This window comes from Tachypleus tridentatus, chromosome 11 (assembly GCF_004210375.1).
Source record: "Tachypleus tridentatus isolate NWPU-2018 chromosome 11, ASM421037v1, whole genome shotgun sequence".
Classification (NCBI taxonomy): Eukaryota; Metazoa; Arthropoda; class Merostomata; order Xiphosura; family Limulidae; genus Tachypleus; species Tachypleus tridentatus.
Window position 1 is genome coordinate 44,048,814 of NC_134835.1, and position 24,551 is coordinate 44,073,364.

The window sequence follows — 24,551 nt, forward strand, 5'->3', positions numbered from 1 at the left end:
ATTCATTAATTGGGATATTGATAAAGAGTGGGATGGAGTTACATTCACTATTTGGAATACTGACAAGTATTCACATTGATGATAAATTAATCTATTTTACAATTTTATCACTCCACTTGTTGAGAAAAATTCAGCTCTGTAGTTGCTTTCATTTTTAGTCAAATTATGTTTGAGAGCTTTTTTTACAGTAAACACTACTAATTATTACTGAATAAACTAATTAAAGCCCAACGTTTCACTTCTCCCTACACCAGTGTTATGTAGGTAGATTCTATAAGTGTGGGTTATGTATTTGTTGGTTAAGGATTTGAAAAAAAAACCAAAAAACGAGCAACTTCATCCAATTTTTGGTCAGTTCTTTACACTAACTATTATAACAAACACATAAGTTACATAATGCAAATTGTGGATTTCACCTGTAGTGAATAGTGTGTAAACATGTTGGGTTAAAAGCTTAAGCCTTTCTACTATTATATAACACACAGACAAGATGGTATAATATCTAAGTAAAACAGAATATACTTTCTCAAAAGTTGGATTAACACATTATATGGCAAAGCTGTTAGTTAAGTGACAATCCTTTCTCTTTTAAAGTGAGCATATAGCTTAAAATTATCAGAATTGTAATGATCAAATTTCAAAGTATTGTAAAGTCGTTTGAAAAGTACTACAAATCAAGATACAATTACTAGATTAGTAAAGGTGGATACTCTTTTTTTAAATTGCATTTCATTATTTGAGTGAAAATATCTTAGAGACTACCATTTGAGTGCAAGAACTATTAGAATTAGATTTGTTGAAAAACAGAAAAGTCGTGTGGTTAGGTGAATTTTGATACATGCTATTTTATACTGATTGGAAACAGCACAATGAAGCTTGAAAAACTTGTGTTATTCCCACTTTGAGAGACACTAGAGGTGGAGTAATGATGTGGGTGCAATTTCTCTTGGTCTTTCCAAATGGTCACATTACAATGTTTAAATGTGAAAATCCTTGAGAATCAACTTCATCCTCTTATAATCAACTTTATCTTCAAGTTGATTGGCATTTTCAAAACAATAAAATTTTCCATCCTGCCAGTATTGATAATGATTGCTTTGAAAAGCACAAGGAGTTTCAACATCTTTCTTCAACAAGAATGTATTCTTTATTTTCAACCAAGATAAATTTGGAGACAATACTGCATTAGAAATGAGTGAAATCTGAATACAATGCATTCCAAAAACTAGTGAAGTCTGTGCAATAATAGATTCAGTTGTCTTACACACTATTATAACAGAATTTCTAATTTGTTTTGGCCTAGAAGTGTACAGAGGATTCAGAAGGTTATATTAAAAAAAAAACTATGTAAATCAACCAATCAAGTAACAAACACAGCTAATACAGCTGCTATGGAATGGAATGTGTAAAACTATATTTTGACTTTGGCATTTCATTGGGAGTGTGATCTGACCAAAGGTGATTGCTTTTGGGAATGATATGTAAAAGATGTTGTCAACACAAAACATTCATACACTCAGATCATAAAAGATTTGTTTAGGTTGGGGATACATCTTTCGCTATTTAATGGCATTGGAAAATAAAGGAGCATAGCTCAACTTGAATCATCAGGACCATCTAAAATAAAGACCTACAACAAACCATACCTTAGTTATGTTGAGCAAAGTACATCATCTCGACAATCTATAAAGGTTAGTGAAAAAGCCATTCATGTGCAACAGTATGCAACATAATCAAGAAAAACTTCTGTCTGTAAAAGTCAGACAAGTCATGTGTACACAAATTGCTTCTGTAATATACTCATTTACCCATATTTTTGAAACATGGTTTAAAAAATAAACAACATACAAAATGCAACTAAAAAATGAGATGGCATTCTATGCACAAAAAACAAGTTGTTAAACACTGGAAAGTATAAAAGAATGAATCAAAAACAAGTACTTTTTTCCATATATGAAATGGTTAATAAACAGGAAAATAAATACATAAAATTTAACAACAACTACTTTTTTAAACAGATTTTGTTTTGAAACTTAAGTCACATGTTTGAATACAAAACAATTCTTGACTGAATACATCTTAAAACTTAAAAAAACCAAAAAAACATCATGCTACAGTAAGTTTGGTACTTAGTTTAAAATGTTTTAAGTTAGTATCTTGACCATAAATTTAATTAATCTACCCAACAAAACTCATTTGCAGGAGTATAGTTTCAACAATAATAATGTTTATTTTCAAATGAAGATAAACTAAATTACTAAACAAAGTAACAGGTGATGCATTAAGATCTTTAAAATTGTGTGTGTTTATATATAATAATTGAAACGTACATTACCACAACCAAACTAACTTGAAAATGAGAAGAATCAGAGTGAAGGTGGCTTCAAAGTTTCAAAATGAGTAATTTTCACATTAACAAATAGCCAGTTATTAAATTGTTGTGAAAGAAAACATTCTAAAACATAGTTCTAAATATGAAACAGGAAGTTAATATGGTACAAGTCAATACAATCTTAAAAATCATAAATCACTGTGCTATAATAATATACTTAGGATAAAACTTTGATATTTATAACACTTCAAATCCTGCAACTGTTAAAAATTTTAATTTCCATTTTAAATTGTTTTTTTGTTGTTAAGCACAAAGATACATAATAGACTATCAGTATCCTATCATAGGTGGTCTTACCAATTGCTCAGAGCACCACACACGGAAAGGCCCCTAAGGCTAGGCCTTTTAATCTACTTCTTACTTAGTTTTCTAATTATGTGGCCCCATTTATGGAATTCTTCCCAAAGCTCAAGAATGATTAAAACTGCCTCTGCCCACTTCAAGGTTTCGAAACCTGTTTTTATCATGATAAGCCCTCAAATTTGCCAATGAGGGTACTTTCTTTTTTCTCTCTCTCTCTCTCTCTTTTAAATGACAAAATTGAATGATCATATGCTATGAAAATTTTTTCTTATTTTACATACATAGAGATATAGCTTCAACTAAATTCAACAAAATATTACAAAAAAGTTAATACGAAATCTTTAAAGATGTAACAATACACAAAACTTTTTCATTTTTCAAACACCTTGTTCTAAACCAAAACTTTCATCATGACAGTGTGATCTTTAGTACGTTTTGGTCTAACTGTCCAATTGTACAAGTATTATTACTTGCATCTGATACACTTCTTGTGACTGGTAAACATTTCTGTATGAACACTTACTGAAATAATTTTGAATAAAGCCCAAGAAAATTCACTTCCATTTGTAATTTTGATAAACTGTTTTGTTTAGCTATGTCTATTTAAGTAGTTACCACAAGAATTTTGTGAAGTAAGAATGACACATAAGATGGAAAATACTGAGTTATAAAGTTAACTTTATAAATATTGCAAAATGTACAAACTCTACCTGAAATACTCACTGTAAAGCTCTCTCAAAATTCATTAGACTCCGTTAAGTTCCCTGAATCCATATGTTTATTTTACACACAGAACTCTTCAAATGCAAATTAAATATGAAAAAAAAAAAAAACACCAAAGTATTCAAATATACTGATTCTAATTTTGTTAACCCAACACTATGCTAAACAAATAGAAGAAAACCTTTGACCGGTATTTTTAATATGAAATAGTCAAATGTACATTATTTTGCAAGCTTGGTTAGTGATGTCAGACTGGATCTATGACAGTTGATGTACAACAGTTCTGAAAATGTTCTCACAAGAAAGAAATAATAATTTGTACTTGTTGGCACTGTTGCATTAAATCGTGATGATCTGTGCAGCTATTGAAATGAGTGCAGAAATTTTTCAAGATATACAAATAATTTTCATGATACAACTGACTGTTGAAAATCATTTTTAAAAAGCCTAATAGTTGCTGAACTGAGACTATTCTTGTGTAATATCTCACAATTTATTCAATGTTTGTATTTTTTTGACCAGTAGGAAGTTGACTTAAAAACATACAAGTTGTGCTTTTAAAAGTAGAGATAAAAAACAACAAATAAACATGACAGACAAACAAATACAAAAATGAAAAAGTCAAAAGTGATAAATATAAAATGAACCTTAATTGCAAAGGTAGTGGTATTTTTTATGAACCCTCAATAACTATGGATAACTGAATATCAAACTTGTACACTGTTTGCAGCCAAAGATTATTCCATGAAAAAAAAAGGAACAATAAGACCATAATGGCTCTCATATTTAATACTATGTTTGAAGTCAACTGATTTGATTAGCTCAAAGCAAAACTCAAGTTGTAGAAAGAAAGGAGTTTAAGAAAAAAATAATTATTCTAAAGTTATTAATACTCTCATTAACTTTATGTAATATGGGTATATAAGAAATTGTTTTAAAATTTATTTATGACAAGGACAATAAGATGATGAAATCTGTTATACCAAGAAGTATTCTTTACAAGATATTCTAGTATATCAACTTAAAATCTAAAGAACACTTAAACAATGTCAGTTTTAAATTGAAATATTATTCATTAAAAAAGGAAGTTATTAAATCCAAGTTGTTGTTTTTACTGATCATGAAACAGTTTCAAATTTATGTGCTGTTCCAAATGATTATCTTATTCTTTAAGTCAACTGTTCCTTTGCTTCTTTTCTTCTAATTATAGAATTCATATCACAATTGCATGGCCATATTTCTATATGCCTATTTGATGCTTTGAATGTATTTTAAATTTTGGTTCGTAATTTAATTATTTTTTTTATACTTTTCATATCTTTATTCATTTTCTTGGCCACAAAAGGTGAATTCTCTCAAAACAGGCACACAAAGTTAGTTATTTTCACAAAAAGCTTTCTTTGATGGTTAATTATGTTTATTACACACATACAAATGAAATACATGTACAACAAGAATACTGTGATGTCTTACATGAATCTTTTCCTAACATTTAGGATTCTGTCTTTCTGCAAACAAAAAACACACTTCGATACTCATGGAACATCATGGATCGAGGGTTTTGTGTGTATGGTGTTTTCAACCCTGTTTGTTCTTTCTGAAAATTTAATCCAGAGTAAGTAATTGTATAATAAACGATATATCCAACATTTAACTGATTCCAAGAAACACTATAAATGTACTGCTAAAAGTTGAGAAAATAGTTACTGAACTTTCATACAAGCTATGATACACAGTGAAACCACATTAATTCAAATTCATTTGTAATGAAATTCTTGCAGATTATCATGGTATCCACACAGTCAAATCTTTCAAATTGAATCCAATGAATATTATTTAAATAATAACTCAATAGCTTGAGTTATCAGTCAATGAATTTAAGGGTGCAACTAGTCAGTGATGCATATCTTTGTAATATATAGCAAGTTCTATTGTATATATTAGCCTATACTTATATCCCTACTGCAGAAGTAATTCTCAGAAAGACTTCTAAATTGTACCCATGACAAAAGCAGGTGTTTTGTGGTCAGAAATTACCACCTCATTTCCTATTCTAAACATCCTCTACTTGACTCTTGTACAGTCTTGGGGGTTATTTAATCATGTATACATATGAAATGCACATTTGTTATAAAAAATGGAATATTAAAATACAGATTACTGTTTAAATTTCCTGTTGGGAAGATTTGCCTACACAAAAAATTGCCCAGAAATTTCACTATTTAACAACTTAGGAATTGATTCAAATACAGTTAATAAACCAAGGCTGATGATTTTTGTTTCTGGCAGAAGGGCTTAGGCCTATAACACTGAGTGCAATAAGTAACATTATTAGTTGTTAAATTTTTATTTTCATCAGTTCTATTTTATCATATAAATTGTGTTTTTCTGTGGCTAATTGTATACTTGTTAAACCTTTTATCTGACCTATGATGACCCTAATTACTTGAAAGAGGGCAAATACAAATATATAATAGGAATAAAATCTCTGTAGGAGCAGACATTTATTGTTAATACTGCATAACAGCTGACAGTAAAGTTAGTAAGAGGTTATTAGCACATTATACGTCATATTGATGCTGTAAGAAATGCAATTTAATAAAACAAGCCTCAGAAGCAGCAACTAAATCTATAATGTCTGTGGTGATTTATGGAATTACAAAGAGCAACCAGTACCTTTACCATAATTATTCAACAAATTGCAATTAATTCCATGGTTTTCTAAAAAGAAAGTTTTACTCAAATACAACTGATCTATTGATTGAAAGTTAATATTTTCCTTAATTGAAAATGTATTTCTGATGGATATTAACCTTCTCTCACAAAAAACTTTCTTGACTTGTACTGTCCTCTATCTGTGCAAATCTTTGATTGCCACTAGCCTTGTTACTCACCCTTATTACTGCATACTAACATGCAAAGAATCATGGAGGAATCATCCACAAATAGGAGTGTGACACTACCCCAGTGGTAACTGGTACCCTCTCTAATCATGCACATTAACCACTTTGAGATTGGTCATAACTAACAAAACCAGTTCAAATCAGAAGTGGGGATGATGTGTGGGAAAAACTTCTGACACAATATCCTACCTCTTCTCACAAAAATCTAGAATCCCATATCCAACTGGTGGAGGACCAATAAGAAGGTGATCTCCATTTAGGAAGCATCCAATGGAAGATTATAGGGTGTGATAAGGAATTAAAAACAACACTGGGAATTTTGTTGAGCAGTCAGCAGTAGGAGGAAGGCATCCATCCTTGCACAAGTAAGAGGTCACATGTCTCATCCAGCTACAACCAATACCAGATCTACCAGGAACCTATATCCAGTAGACTGTAGGAAGAGGGACAAGTTTGTGATTGCAAATCTGGAAGCATTGGGAATTTAACACTCAGTCTGCAACAGGAGGAAAATACCAATCAAACACACATAAGGACTTATGTGGTTGGGCCATCTTCATCCAAAGTCTGATTCCCAGTAACTTACATCCAGAGGATGGTAGGAAGAAGAATAACTTAATCAGAGGAGCAAATTACAATATATTTGGCTGAATGATACATCCAACACCTGGCAACATCTAATTGTACATCATGTCCATGGTAGTAAGGGCATCAATACCATTGAAATACAAAGAATGCCACCACCTTATTCTCAAACTGAGTGGTATTGTGCAGACTCAGAAGAACAGACCTCCATGGTCCACCACTCCAATGACAAAGAAATGGAAAGTGGCAAGGACTACCATATTCCACTAGAAGGAGGAGGAAAATAATGTGTTGGAGAGTCTGGAGGGCCATAGCACCAGAGACAGTACAATGGTTAGTTGTGATACCCTATACTGAAAATCAATGATGTTGATGAAATGCATCATCCAATAAACTGGGAACATCTCTAACCACTCATCAGGCCCATGGTAGGATGAGTGTCAATTGCCATGGATCATCAGACATGGGCAATAATCAGTACAGTCTGGCATAAACCAAAAGACCACAAGATATATGTATATACAGTCCAATGGTACATCACATCTTAACAGTAGGCATAAAATTACCTTGTGACATGTTATTTTCTCTCTTTTTGTACACTTTACATTGATTCACATAGGACCTATTGGACAGACACAATCAAACAATATCTGACAGCATCTGAAATTGTACATCAGGTCCACTGTAGGATGAGTCAACATTACAGCCATCTATCATGTTCACAGGTGGTATAGTGCAGATTTAAGACTAAGTATACCTGATCAGGCAATACTTGCCACAGAGTGGGATCCAAATACATGATAAAGGCCCCTGCAAAGAAAATGCAAAATGAAAGCATTACTTACCACTATAATGAACAGTTACAGCACTGATGATTTCCCCTAAGGGAAGAGTAAATGTATAGTGTATAGCCAGGGGCAAGGTAAGTTGATGAATCTGAAAACATGAAAAAGCCAGGAGAAAGGGAAGAAAACACCAGGTAAATGAACAGGAGAATTCAACCCAGAAGGATGATGGGAAATGGTCATGGGACAGGTGAAGATTTCACAGAAGAAAGAACAGACTTAGGAACCAAAGAAGAGAGCAGTCTGTTTCATAAACCTTCAGAGTGTCTTGACCTGACATAAATGATGGGATTGGAACATTGAAGATAAGCACAGGTGTAACACTGGAAACAGGAGTTAACTACAAAACATATGTTGAATAACAAATCCACCAAAGGAGAAAAAAACCTCCCAAAATAATATGTCACTAAGAGGCATAATCAGGAGGAGAACACTGTTCAAATCTAAAACTAAACTATCACTGAAAACCCTTTGTTAGGATAATGATCAGTGTCTTCTGATTATTACATGAAAGTGGTCAACTCTCAACGGACCAGAGCTATCACTTCATTGACCAAGAGTCGTAGTTTTAACCCTTTAGGTGTGGTTGGGTATTCTGCTGTTGCAGTAGGACTAGTTATAATTGTAAACCCCCCCCCAATGAGTATGCATAACTCCACAAACTGAAAAAGAAGATAAAAAAAATAATAATTCTTCAAGAAACAGAACAAAAATATAAAATAAATTAACTGAATGAGAAATGCTTAAAAAATAAAAATGTGTAGACAGGTTAATTAAATTATAAGTGAAAAGTATGTCTAATCAGTAGGAATGTCAATCAAGAAGTGATTAACACATGCATGATTAGAAAGGGTGCTGGTTACAATATGGGTAGTGTCACACTCCTAATGATGAAGCATTGCTGCATGAAAATTTGTATGTTAGTATGCAGTAATAAGTGGGAATAACAAGGCTAGTGGTGAGTAAAAATTTTGACAATAGCAATCAGTACAAGTAGAAAAAACTTTTGTGAGAGGAATCATATCAGAAGTCTGATGTTAATTAAAAAAGAACTGTCTCACTACTAATTGCACCATTATAAATTGTAAATCACTCGAGGAATGTGCAGCTTACATTCACACTTCATGAAGTACTTTTATTTTTTCTTTTATTTATTTTACCTAACCTAATCTTAACCAACATAAAAGATCTCTATTTTTACATTTTATTTACTTTTAATGCACAGTAAAGGATACCTGGGACAAGAGTCTCACAGATACCTTGAAGGAATGAAGTAAAATGATTGTTATGAGACATCACTCAGCACAAAACCATTTGTTTGTTTTTTAAATATTTTACAAACATAAAATATTTGGTTGGAGAAAAAGTTATTCTAACAGGTCACTGGTCAAAGGTTGTGTCACTGCATTTGTTGACTGGGATTCAAAATTTTATTAAACTATCATTTTACAAATTTATGTTCATAAGTTTGGAATAAAATTATAGATTATAATTCAAACTTTAATATTATATATGAGTTAATTTCTTAATTTAAAAGAAAATATTAAAAGAACACATCTAAATATAGATTTTAGTGAGTCACATGCTATGTTTAATGCAAGTATTGTTTAAAATTAGATGTTTGTGATGTCAAAATACCAGATCTATAGTTTGTACAAATTAGGAACTCAAATTACTAATATTGACAAGTTAGAATATAAAATAAGAACCTCGTATCTTTTTATTTTGTTGAGATATGGCTTATGTACTGAATCAAGCACAGTGGCCCTGTTCAACTCTATTTTTGGAAACGGTCCCTTATATATTCTTAGTTTAATACATGACATGCGAATAACCAATCAACAGCTTAGAATGTTCCAAGAGTGGTTTTGTCAGTCATTTTAATCTGTGAAAAGGTTAACTCTTAATTTTGATCCAAGATTTCAAGGAGGTAGGCTGTGTGTTTAATCTGCTTGAATGTACATATTTTTTAATCTAATTACATCCTTGCTACTAAGCTTAATCAATTATAGTGGAATTCTATGGTATCAGTATAGTTATTTATGAATTTTTGGTTATTCAACTGTATACATAAAACATAAATTTATTTGATATCCTCCTACGTCCAGCAGCAACCATGTACAAAATGAGCAACCATAAGTGAGAAGAGATAACTGTTTGCTTTATTTCTTAGCTTGTTGTTCTATATTTTAAGAAAAATAAATATAATAATTTATTCCTAAATATTAATAATCTATACACATATATAATGTATAATTGAAACATGACTGGATATTACAAAATACTAGTCCACTAAAACACAACCAAGACAGGGAAGACTAAAGGTTAATTTTATATTACTGGATATGTTACAGTAATATGTAACATAATATGTTACAGGTCAGTATAATAAAAAATAAATATATATGTAAATATAGAGTTATGAAACTTAAACTACCTAGAGATTAAAAATTTGGATTTTCATGTTATAATATATACTTATCCTAGCACAAAAAAGTATAATTTATATTTATTTCCTAATTTTGTTATGATGGTTACAAGGTTGGTCTAGCGACAGACCCTACATATTTAGAGTATAGAAAATAACAAAATATAAAGTCTTACTGGACAAAGAATAGTTGTTTTCTTAATCATAATATGAAATCACTTTGCACTCAGACTAATAACAAAAAGGACTATTTTCACAAACAAATCTTCAGTAAAAATATTTCATTAAAAAAACCTGATTTTCTGCATACAAAATATTTGCAATTTTTACTAAAATTCTACAAGTTTTATAAAGTTACACATGTCGTATCATAAGTTATATTGCTAATAAATAACGAGTGCAAATTTGTAGATGAACTCGTAAATTATACCGAGCCCATAACAAAAGGGTTAAAATAATATTTAGAAAAATACATACCAGTATGTCAAAGTTATAAGAGAGAATGACTTTTTTCACGTCCTCATAGCTAGGTTCTATAGAATTTTCATCAGGCAGGTCAGCATAATGATACAGCAAAGGACCAAGATTGATCCAATAGCCTCCTTTTCTTAAAATATGGTAAATAGTTTCAATGTAAGAAACAATATTATTGGCTGTGTCAAGGAAGAAACAAGTAACTATACAATCCCAGGTACCTGGAAAAAGAAGCAAGTCACAATTACAAGGTTCAGTGTTTATTTATAATATAATACATACTTTTATTCAGCTTGGCCAGTTTTATCTATTACTTGGACAGCAATTACATCAATTACTTTCACAAACTAATTTATTAATTAGTTTAAATTATTACTGTTTTTGACTATACTGGACAACAAATATGCTATTGGAGAAAACTAAGTTATTCACAGTAATTTGATGATGCTGATTTAAAAATGTCATCAGAATTACCCTACTAGCCCATCACCTCAAGATCTTATGTTACAGTAATATCTTAATGTTATATCAGCACTATATGAAATACCATGCTATCAACTCAGTACAATAGATTTATGCTGTGAAATTAGGTTTACTTGGACAGTTTAATGGTAACTTCAAACACTGACTCTATTATATTAATGTAAAATATATTGTTTATATATGCTATAGTTATTGAAATAATTATTGCAAATTGCATCACTTCTGCTTCATTTCCCATAAACACATGCTCCACCCATGTATCACAAAACCCTCATGTGCTCAATCTGTTGGAACATTTGAGAAGTCCCTCAACTGAACGTACAATGGGTGGAGTCAGATACATCTCTTTCAGTTGCCTTTCATTCACCTTGCCTTTCAGTCTGTGCACAGTCAAAACAAAGTACGACCTTCTTTCTTATACCATACCCACATTATAATAAATTTTAAAATACTTTTGTTTTTGAAATCTTTTAAACTCTAGTTCTGTAAGCATAAATTTTATATTTTGAAAAAATCATTTGAAATACCTCCACTTCAAGTAAAGTCTGAAAAAAAAAAAAAAAAAATAATGGAAATGGTTTCTGGTAGTTTTGTGGAAACTATATCACAGTCTCATGAAAGAAAAATCACACACAAGGTAAAGGAAGGTTACTACCATAATTTTGGATGTAAAATTTGTGACCAAGAAAAACATTGCACTTCACAGGAATTTCTTGGCTCTTGTTAACAGCAATAGAATTTATTAGCTCCAGGAATGACAGTTTCAATTTACCAAAGTTACCATCAAAGATTTGCTTCTCACTACAGCATGTACAGTATTTTGTGTCTCTGTACAAATATTTGATGCACTAATGAAAGAATTAGGTACTGAACATCATCCTAGAGATGGAGATATTTCAATAAAATCATCAAAAGTTAGTCTGAAACCAATACTTTTGCAGAATGGAAACATTAAGCCATTAATTCCTGTTACTCGTTTTGTGAACATAAAATAAATTTATCAAAGCATACAGATTACACATTATTAAGTGCAATTTTTAATGAATAAATAAACTTTAGAAAAAATACTTTGATTAAATCTATCATAATTCAAAAACAAGATAATCATTAATTTTCAAACTGATTTTTAGAAATAGCATTTTTAAGGTACTCAGAAATAGTTGAATATTTTCTAGCATTAAAGAAAAAAAAATTTGTTGCCCAGTGTTATTTTAACAACTGATTACCCAAAATTAAGACTGAAATATCATTAAAACAATCCAATAATCAAAATTAGGCTTTCTGGTTTTTACTGTTTTTGATTATTCCAATATTTCAAATAATCAAAATACTAGTTATTTTTATTATCTGTTAAGCAAAAAAACTATATAATGGGTTACCTTTGCTCTAACCACTTTTCATCTAACACATTTGTTTTCAAATATGTTTTTATTTGGAGGAGTAGGAGATGGGGCAATAATTCTAGGGTCTTGGTTTTAATTCCTCACCCTTTATCTAGATCACATTTTGAGTATTTAATATTAGAAAATTTTTCATAAACATAGATAATTCAAGGTAGAATGGTATCAGAAGAAGAATATTGGTTAGTTTTGTTTTGCATTTTTGCACAAAGCTACACGAGGGCTACCTGCACTAGCCATCCCTAATTTTGCAGTGTAAGACTAGAGGGAAGGCAGCTAGTTATCACCACCCATTGCCAACTCTTGGACTTCTCTTTTACCAATGGATAGTGGGATTGACCACCACAATATAATGCCTTCACAGCTGAAAGGGTGAGCATGTTTGGTGTGACGGGGATTCGAACCCAAGACCCTCGGATTATGAGTCGAGTGCCTTAACCACCTGGCCAGAAGAAGAGTGAACAGCAGTAATGTTAGAACAAATTCTGTAATTTATAATAAATACCTTCACTTCAGGTGTTTTGTACTGGTGAAATAAATTTATTTATATTATACATAAATAAAAATTAGACAATACATACACTGCTGTTTTAATGAAATATTCAAACACTCATTTTAGTAAAAATTTATTTGTGAAAATAAGAGTCTGTTTTGTTACTATTCTGTGTGTGAAGTGATTTTCATGTTACAATTAAAAAAATATTCTTCATCCTAAAAATCTCAAATATTATTTGTATAATCTCTGAAACCTCCAAAATACATTTCAAACATTTGTTTTCAGTAAGACTATATTTTATCTACTATTTTCAATAATGAATTGCTGTATGGGTTTGTTCTATTCTACTGATTTCATCACCATAAACAAATATAAATTATACCTTTTTTGTTCTAGAATGATAGAAATGTTTATTCTAAATAGCTTAAGCCTCAAAATGTTATAATTATTATTTTTATCATCTTGACCTTGCAGTCATGCCTGGTGAACATTATAGAACTTGCAATGACACAGCATATGTTCATCCATGTTTCCATGTCTAATAATATAAAACTGACTTTTAGTCTTTACATAATGACCCTTTCTTGACTGTGTTTTAGCAGATCAGTATTTTTTGTGTGTGTTTTGTTATAGCAAAACCACAAAGCTGTATCCACTGAAGGGAAATGAACCCGATTTTAGCATTGTAAGTCCAGACTTACTACTGTGCCACTGGGCAACCAATGTTTTGTAACATACAGTCACATTTCAATTAATATATATTATATATGTACATAGTTTATTACCATTTAGAAGTTATTAAACTTATTTTTCTTAAAATATAGAACAGCAAATAAAGAAGTATAGCAAACAGTTACTTCTTCTAGCTACAACCTTTGTACTCAGTTGCTGCTTGACATAGGTTACCAAGCCTTTTAATATTTTGCATGTGGAGTATATGAAACGAAATTTATGTTTATATATAGTTGAATAACCAAAATATAAATTACTATATTGATACCACAGAATTTCACTATAATTTATCAAGCTTAATAACTAAGCTCTATTTACGTCTAAAAGAATACTGAAGGTCTAAAAGAATTTTGAGCAGACTACAGATACAACTACCTCCTTGAAATATTGACTTGAAAAACAAGGTGGCTGAGAAAACTACAAGTAGTCATTCTAAGCTATTTATTGGTTATTCAGATGACACACATTGATGTAAGTGTACATATGGGACTTTATCCAAAATTAGAAAGAGGTGAACAGGGCCACTGTGCTTGATTCAGATCATAAACAATATCTCAGCAAAATGAAAAGATAGGTTTTTTATTTTATATTCTACCTATCAGTATTAGTAATTTGAGTTCATCATTTGTACAAAACTATAGACTTTGTATTTTGACATCACAAACACTTAATTTGAACCACTGCTGCATTCAACATGCTACATGACTTACAAAACACAATATTTAGGTGTCTTCTTTTGTTTGAAATGCCAAACAATATTTGGAATAAAATTTATAAGTAACTTCGTAAACTTAAACATACAAATAATGGTACCTCAACATAACAGTCAAGATATTTTGAAAGAAACATTAAAAAAGTTAAAAAGACTTGAAGGAGAGCAGAGACAGGAGCTGAAAGATATTTCCATTTGAAAGAGAACAAAAAAAGGTAGCACAAAGAAAAATGTAAAACAAATCCAGGAGCTCCTGCAAGCTACAGAAATAGAAAAGAATGACTTATGTAGAAACTAACTCCCAAAACTGCCCAATTACCTTGAACTTATGATGGAAAAAAGACAAACTTGAATAAAAAGTAAATATGAGATAAAAAATAGGAAAATGATGGATAAAGAAAACAATGGAAATACACAAAGTAGGAAACAAGGTTCAGCTTGCTGCCAAGAGGAACCAAATGCTCTGAAGAAGAAATGAAGTAGGCTGTACACATAGAGCAAGTCTAACCACTACTGACTGAAGTCATCTGCTACCAAGGTCAGTATATAATCTAAAAAGGAACAAAATGAGATTTAACACATAAGTGAATGATGCAGCAAGTGAATGTATTATTAGCTCATTCACATACTAATATACAGACTGTTAATACATGAAGTGCAACAACCTTTTAAAGCTCATTTTGTGTTTCTTGTCAGGTATTTACAAATATCACTTCAACTGTACTCTGAAAAAACAAACACCTTATAATATGTAAAAGTTTGAATATATAACTAACCAGGTTCAGTATACACCTGTAGAAAATCTCCTGCTGCCATAGAAAAGTCTACTTGTGATGGAATATCTGAAGGATTTACATCAGGAAAATAAGCTGGTCGGGTTTGATCACTGGAAGAGAAGTGGTTACAAGACTGGTGGATCCATGGATGAATGCAATGTAAGTTTATACCTTTACACCTAGGTGAAAAATACAAAAAGGCAATTTGGAAAGAACCATTTTCATAGTCTGTTTGTCACAAACCAATCTTGTTTTATTTCAACTGTGTTCTATGCATATTTTAAATGTGAAAGTAAATTTAACTGGTTTCACAGTATTCTCCATTGCTGATATATAGGATTCTAATTTAACATGGTTAAAAATATAAAAAAAAAATATCAATTAATGCAGTTTTAAATTTATGTTCATAGTGAAGGTGCACACCTGGGGACATTATGTAGTTTAATCACTGAATATTTCTCATGTGTTATATTATATTTGTATCTTCATAAGCCTAGTTATACTTTCATATACATAACAGTTCTAAAACTAATTATGTCATAACCACAACTTATGAAACACATCAACTTGAATAATTATGATGATCAAATATACAACTATAGTATTTATAAATACCCCATATATAAGTTGTAACAAATATTTTGCTTTATGTTTCTGGTTTCACTTGCAGAAGTTCATTAAATAGGTAAATTTAAAATGAATTTTAATGTTTTGCACTGTAAAATCATGATGAGAGGATAAATATAAATAACACATTTAACTTTTAAAATATGTACTTGAATTTTATTGATAAATTGTTAGTTACACTATTTTTGTGTAACTAAGAAACTAATTATTTCCCCTACTACTTTCATGAGTCCCAAACTTTACAGATTAATTTCAGGAAGGGCCTTGTAGAAACATAAACATATAATTTTGAAAAAAGATAATGGTATAGTTGTATTCTTTTACACTACAAAATGTTTTACGCAGAATGTATACAAATCTTTAACCAATAAATTCCCGTTCACACTATATATAAAACACATGCATATGTACACACACACATTATATATACATATAAAAAAGGAAATTATGCTTGAAAATTATCTCATTAGCAACTTCAAATGAATTATTGAGCTTGTATACTAGACACAGTAGTTATCCAATATATTTCTGTAAGCAATTACTACTGGTAAAAACCTTCATTTTCCATACTTTTCCTAACTGTATACCCTGTTCCTGATTTAACTAAATTGTTAAAGATCTCAACAACTTCTTTTCTCATGTAAGTTTGTGTTGGGTAAACTTTTTTTTTATTCTTTTCAGTACATTAAAAGTACTATAAGGATGATTTCTCACTTTTTAATGTAAGAAAATGTCAATATTTTGAAAATTAATTTTTCATTTACTACATTTATTTCATGTTTATTTGTTCAAGCCACAAAGGCATACATATACTTTCGAGCTAAACTGTTACAAAGAAAAGTGGGTAACTTTGAAAATGTAGAAGTTTTATTGGTTTTTTAAAGAATCCATAAGAACATTGGGTCCAGCTGGGAAATTTTCAGGATACCCAGGAAGATTTGAAGAACTTGCTTCTTTCAGAAGGTACTTTTGCACAAGTTTTTTAAGATAAAGAAATAATCTTAAACATACTAACAAAAAGACAGTGGTGATTGGCATATAATGATTATTACATTGACCTAATGAATATTTTAAAATGCTAATATTAAACTTCATCAAGAACTTTTCTAAAGCTTTCACTATTGTTAATTTGAAATGCAGATAGGCAATATTAAAAGTTGTAACTTTGTGGATCCTAACATGAAATTTAAAGCTCCTGTTTGCTACCTTTTCTGAAAAGATTTAACTTTCTATTAAGACAAATGGACAAACAGAAAAAGAAAGTTTTAACTTGTAATGAAGCTTACAGCTGCTTTTCAATATTACACAATAGTACAAGTTATATTTACATCAATAAATATTTAATGATAGTGTCTCTGATTCCCTAATTAAACTTCTAAAGATAAAAACTCAAAAATGAAGCTAAATATTACAAACTACTAAAAGTAACAATGAAATATGAAATTTTACAAACAGAACAGAACTGCACACATTTAATACATCTTGAAAAATATTAATGAAGCAAAAACATAGGCTAATACTACAGCTTGAATGAAGACAAGTATTAAATCACAAGCAAAGAATCATCCATCCCATTTAGTTATTATAGATATACATTTTTTTAAACTGTGAACACTATGTAAACATGACATTGTACATGTATGCTGTACAGCAAACAAATATTCAATAAATATTTGTCTGAAATGTAACTTTATAATTATAGATTTATATTCTCTTACTTGTTCAGAATGTAGTTTGATGCAAAAAGCATAAATAGGCTGAACTCATTTCCTTGACAAGTGTACCCATGACGAGCTATTTCATATGCTAAACGACCAAGTCCAGCTCCCGGCACAAGAACTTGAATTTCTTGAGGATTACTGAAACATAAACAGAAAACTACTGTTTTTTTGTTGTTTTTTTTATCAGGTAATATATACATACAGGTGTACATAGATGTTTGTGTGTGTGTGTGTGTGAAATGATTTAACACCTCTACATTAAAGAATGCTTTAATACTATTTTTTTGGATTTGCACAGCATTAATTACCCTATTTCAGTTATTTTAACCTAAATTTAAGAAGAAATAGATCTGGAGTACACTTTTGTAAGTTTCTTAGCATAAGCAAAACAAATTAGCAACAATCTGTAAAGTGGTAGTGTGCATCCATTTAATGTAACATATGGATAAGGGGGTGGACTGTGTGATCATTCAAAGCTATTCTTTCATAGCTATCCTTGAAAAAAAAAATTTTGCAAACACCTTTTAATTTTCTACAAATCATCAGTCTACTTTTTAAACTCTTTTTAATGTGTTGGCCTTTAATATTACTGGTGACAACTCATTCCATGAATTAATCACCTTATTAGAAAGATAAAACTTTTAATGCAGCTTAGACTGTCTTTTCCAAATTTTAAATTTGTATTTTCTTGTCTTGTTTTGTTTCAAAGTATAGCACAAAAGTAATTACAGGATCTTAACCTTGCCCCTTTAACCCCAGAATTATGCTGGTGTCCATTTTCTGAACCTCTTTTGAATAAGTAAATATATTTTATTCTTGTAAGATGACAAACTGTATACATTATTCTAAGTGAGACCAAAACAGTGATTTATAAATACTACTTCTTTTGACTTATAAGGCCTGGCATAGCCAGGTGGGTTAAGGCATTCTACTCATAATCTAAGGGTCAGGAGTTCGAATCCCCATCACACAAAACCCTTTCAGCCATGGGGACATTATAATGTGATGGGCAATTCCACTGTTCATTGGTAAAAGAATAGCCCAAAAGTTAGCAGTGGGTGGTGATGACTAGCTGCCTTCCCTCTACTCTTACACTGCTAAATTAAGGATGGCGAGTGCAGATAACCCTTGTGTAGCTTTGTACAAAATTCCAAAAAATAAAACAAACTTTTGACTTGTAATAAATATGTTAATAAATCCACCCTAAAATTCTATTAGTTTAGTCTGACTACAAGCAACAGAGTGCAGCCTTGATAACTTGAGTGACTTGTCTAACACTACTCTGTCCCCCACTGGTACAGCAGAAAGTCTACGGATTTTACAATGCTAAATCAGGGGTTCAATTGCTCTCAGTGGACTGAGCAGATAGCCCAATGTGGCTTTGCTGTAAGAAAAACACACAAACACTAGTCTAGGACCTTTTTCTGCAGTCACACTACTTCTAATATTCTTCTATATTAAATATGTGATTCACACAATAATGATTCAAATGAGCTACCTTCCACTTACTAACATTAAAGATCCTTTATCAAGTATATATGTAACAAATCCAAGTTATTCTGTAATACCTCAGCATCCTCAAAACTATAACTACTCACAAGTGTGATTCCATCAACAAATTTCATTAATTTATTAATTAAGCCCTATCAATGACTAATTTAAATAAAAAAAATCACAGACCTTTATATCTTTTAAATACTGATCTCTGCTTAATAACAATATTTAAATGTTACATTTTTCACAAGCTGCTACTATGATAAAATTCCCATATAATGCCTGAAGTTTATCAAGTTTGCTCTTATACCAATCAAATTCACAATATCACAAAAACAAGGTAGTTTCTCACATGCTGATTGAAAAACAACAAATTTGCTGGTTGTGTTGAAACCACAATGAGTAATATTATTCTTTGAGGTTAGTCTATTAAAAATAAGCTAGTAAATTCCATGTAATGATGAACTCACCACTGATCTTTTGAAAATCTGTATGTCAATTCATCTAGTATAGGTTTAAAACATGCTTCCCTCTCTTGCTCTCCTTCTTTGCTCCATTCCCTGACAAATTGTCTCAGTAGACTTTGTACTTTATCCATGTCAGAAAACTTCACATTAGCATCACATGATGTCTTCTGATTTCATAGACATAAAAAGAGAAGCAGTCAGTAAGCCTTGTCACATCTTTTGTAAAATCAAACATACGATACACAAGTGAATCTATTAGACTAACCCTTAAAGCAAGTATGTACAGTGTCAAAAAGTTATCAATATTGTTTTAATGTAACACATTATCACTCTATAATCTGATGATTGTGTCACTTTGCATACATTAATTTTATTGTGGTAACAACTGCAAAAGTTAAACACAATGACTGAACAAAAAAAGAAAGTAATGCATTTGCTAATGTATGCAAAATTGAAATGTGAAATAATTCACTGACCAAGGTATCTTATACAGTATATCTGTATCGTATATTTTTACTTCAGTGAGCAACTTTTACTTTGTACAGAAAGTATCTTTAAACTGTCATCCATTAATTTTGTTAGTTTATCAATGTTAAGTATAACCATTGTATAAGATGTGTATATATACATAATTTATAAATATTACAATAGTTATGTTTCTGTACATACATGTGCACTGAGGTAATATACAAGAAATCTTATCTGTTTATTACGTGTACATGTGCATTGAGGTAATATACAAGAAATCTTATCTGTTTATTACGTGTTTTATTTACAAACTTAATATGATAAATATATATAATTACATGCAAATACCGATGCTCACTCAAGACTACAAAATTCCAATTCCAAGACCAACACAACATCTGTAGCCAGTTGTAGGTAAGTCAACACAAAATTCAATTACACATAAAAACCATAACAGAATATAAAATATCTTGGTCATAAATTACTGCTACTGCTATAAAAAGTAGAAATTGAATTTTTACTTACAAAAAACAACATGAATTTAATTTTTATAAAAGCAGTAATTTTGAACTTGGTCATGTTAGGTTTTAGTGACAATTATGGAAATTAGAATGATAAATTCAAGAGAAATCAACTGAAATAACTGGTATTATTCATTAATAGCAACTACCTTCCCACAACTAAAAACAAATTATAAATTGTAGCCTTAGATACAAGAAGTTATTATTTTGTAGGAATGAAAGTCTATATTGGTGATTTCCAAACTTTCTCCACTGGTAGCACCTTAATACACTTCCCTTAATTTGTGCAACACACCTGCTTCACATTTAACACATTTTCTGTTTTTTTTTTAAATTTTTTTTTTACATTCTTAATTATTTTTCCATTTAGTGAAACTTTCACAACATGCCTGGCAACTTACTACAATGCAAAGTTTTAAAATCTCTGGTCTATATTTACACTAAATGGTTACATCATCTCAGTCATTTGTGTGTGTTACTTCTGAAGATACTTCTCTATCACTTTCATGTTTGTTCCTTGGTTCTATTTGTATGCCCTTTATGTGTGTCCCATTTTGCTTAATGTTTTTTCTGAAAACTTGCTTTACACAAATAGATAAATCAAATTCCTTTTCAAACTTTTCTGTGACCATGTGAAGACTTAATATGATGCATTTAAAAATTGTATTCTTTACATGCTTGTTTTAACATTTTACAGCAAAACAATATTTCAGGCTCTCTTGTTTCCCAACTAAAAGCACTTACATCCTAGCTACAACCATGGAACCATGAATGGCTAAAAATTATATCTATTAAATCACTAAAGGTAAATACCGCCACCCAAAAAAATGTTGTGTGGTTTCAAATGTTTATGAAATCCCATTCCTGACATACTTATAACTTGTAGTAATGTTGATTTGTGGAACTTCTTGCTATTTAGCTTTCATAAGCATTAAATTAAATGGATGTACATTTAGATTACTTGTTTCCAGGTAAGGAAAGGGGATCATTGGTTACTGAATACACAACATAAATGTTAAGTTGTCTAATTTCTCCTGATTACAGAATATTTAATAAAAGCTTCTAAAAATTATGAATGTTATTTAAAATACCATACTATTATAATTAAGTTTGAAAACTCACAACATCAGCTGTATGGTCTGTATTCTCAAACATGTGGGCCACATCATTTATAATAAGCTTGATTACTTCATTATTCTGGTCAATACATTTTCGTATTTTATCTAAATGTTGCTTATAGCTCTTGAGGACATACTGATGAGCTACTGGCAGAGTTTCAAAGTACAATGAGGTTTTATACAGCCTCTGCAATGAGTTAATTCTGAAAATAAATGGAAAAAAAATGTTAGCTATTAACATTACAGTATTAACTTAAAAACTTTAAATAAGTGTAGTACAGTAGACTGTAAATACATATTAGAAACAATTTTTAAATCTATAAACATGGCATACTATAACCACTGAACACCCAACAATGTTAATCTTATACAGTAGAACAGAGATAAATAATATGAAATATTAAAATACTGATTCATCATTGTAGCTTAACTGCTAAAACACAGAAAACATGTATATAATATTGCCTAATTTTAAAAGACTTACAAATTTTGTATCAAAGAAAATTAAAGAAGGTAAAAGAGCAGATCAAACAATTTTACTTACACATTATGACTAATCAAATAATTGGCTATCAAAGATACAATGAATAATTACAACTTGTGCATACTTTTGATGTATTACAGCAAATTTATTTTAAGATAACTACTTTTGTGCAGATATTATAAATAACAGATAAAAATAAATGTTGAACTTTTGTACATAGTCAAATAGTGAAAGTATTTTCTTTTTATTAATGCTGAGTATAATAATAATAAATTTTAAATTATTAATAATATTAAATTTCCATTTCTTTAAGTGATTATGATTACTTGAAAAGCCTCATGTAGTGGGAGTCCTTTATAAGTAAATATTTGATTTTTTTGAAAGTGAATTTCGGGTCTATAAACCTATCAGAACTGAATCTGACAAACATCCATCTTATGTTCCAGAAACAATTGAAACTGCTCCTATAATAGTGCAACCAGTAAAAACATTTGCAGTAAAGGGAGACTTGTAGAGTAAGTGGTTTGGGTTGATCAACAAATATTTCAAAAAGCAGTCAATTACTAAAATAAGTCTGGAGAAATTGCTTTTAATTTCTGTTAAAATTGTCTGATCAACATTCTGTCTACTAGGAACTCTTACTAAAAGTCCCAGTTTTGCATGGATGATATCATTTCATCTTCAGAATTATTCACAAATAGTAGTTTCCTTAGTTTGTTTGATATGCTTAGACTTCAAAAGCAAAACTGAGCCACAGTTTCAGTAATGTTAACAATAACTAGTCAACAGAAGGTATATTGTCTTTTGTTTTACTCTGAGAAATCTAGTTTGTAAAGATGCAAGCCTAAAAGAAAATGTTCCAATTCAGATCTGTATAAAATTTTCACTTGCTGTCAACAAGTAGTTATTGTTAACAATTTGGTTCCTTCTAACTCATGCACACTCTAATTGACTTTATTTTTTCCATCCTTGGAAAGCCTAAGTCTGCTTGCAGTTTTCCATATTTTTACATATGGGTGTTGTGTTTTCTTCATTGGCTATGTTGCCAAGAAGTCTAATCTCTCTCTGTTATTCCAAATTTCTATAAAATTATATGAATATCATTTTTCCAGCAGCCAAAATGTTATTTGATGTAAATGTTTAGGTGTTAATTACGCCATAATCATTAGACACATTTTCACTGCTATCTGAGATCATACTAGATTTGTCATTTGCAGTGAATGTGCTACTCACTAAATTACTAATGTGGAATAAGGAGGTTCTGCTGCTCAGTGAAGAACAATCTTCTTTTCCAGTTCTGTCATGTCTTTCAATGTTATAAACCTTCACTATAGAGCTGATAAGGCTTGTGTGAAAAGATTCTGAGGGACAATCAATATGATGTGATTTCCCTGATTAACAAACATAAAAAAACCCATCAAAATTCAAATGATCACAGCACTTTAATTATACTTATGTGACTCTTAAACACATATTCAGTAATAGCAACTGAGAACTTTAGTTACCAGGTGCAGCAATTTATGTTTTGCAAAAATATGCAATCCATACAAATGGATTAATTATAGTAAAATTTTAGCATGGAAAATAATAAATTTATTTAGCTTATTGTACACAGGCTTCATGTTCTGTGGAACTTTATGGCAGATACTATGAAATTCGTAAATCTTAAATGTATATGGCAAATGTCTAGATGTCCAGAGTCAACAATGCACAAAACATCAAGAAAACGTAGCCAAAACACCAATCACCATCCATTATATTATTATTTGTATTCCAACTGTGCTAAGCAACTTCAAATTGAACTTGAAGTTAATAACAGAGTAACGTCTTTTTAAATTTAACTATTTGAAAAGGCATAAACATGAATACAAAGCCTTACAAGGTACGACTGAAAACGTAAAACTATACTACAGGTCAAACTATGTACATAAATTCCAATGCCCACCTGTAACATCTAAATGCATTTAATATACGTTTAAAATGCTTTCGATCTTCATTTTCTTCTTCCACCACGTCCCTACACACTGCTCCTGCCATAGTACATTATAAAAAAAAAAAAAAAAAAGAGTGGTTTTTGACAAAAATAAAGAGACATCTAGTGGAGTTTTGATTTTATTCAGGATGAAAATTTAGATATAACGCCATACACAGGAACGAATTGTTTAGTTCTTCAAAGCTGTACCTGTAAGCACAACCCTGATAAAAAGTGTAAAATAAAATAAAACCTAACTTTCATTTTCAACAAATTACCGGTTTCCTAATAAAATTTTTGTGGTGCTGGCTTCCATTACTTTTGAAAGCAACTCAGTTCATAAGTCTGTTTTTGTTTGTTTGTTTTGGAATTTTCGCACAAAGCTACTCGAGGGCTATCTGTGCTAGCCGTCCCTAATTTAGCAGTG

General features: G+C 30.5%; 1 protein-coding gene across 1 annotated transcript; it reads right to left on the bottom strand.

The window, feature by feature from the left end:
• Positions 1–1,124: 1,124 nt before the first annotated feature.
• LOC143232057 (carnosine N-methyltransferase-like) lies at positions 1,125–24,256 on the bottom strand. Its single transcript, XM_076467084.1, has 7 exons — positions 24,098–24,256; positions 21,673–21,871; positions 19,565–19,728; positions 17,598–17,738; positions 15,253–15,431; positions 10,657–10,874; positions 1,125–5,015 (listed from the first exon to the last, which is right to left on the bottom strand). The coding sequence occupies exons 1-7, from the start codon at positions 24,187–24,189 to the stop codon at positions 4,911–4,913; spliced, it is 1,098 nt and encodes a 365-aa protein (XP_076323199.1). The 5' UTR covers positions 24,190–24,256; the 3' UTR covers positions 1,125–4,910.
• Between the last annotated feature and the right edge of the window lie 295 nt (positions 24,257–24,551).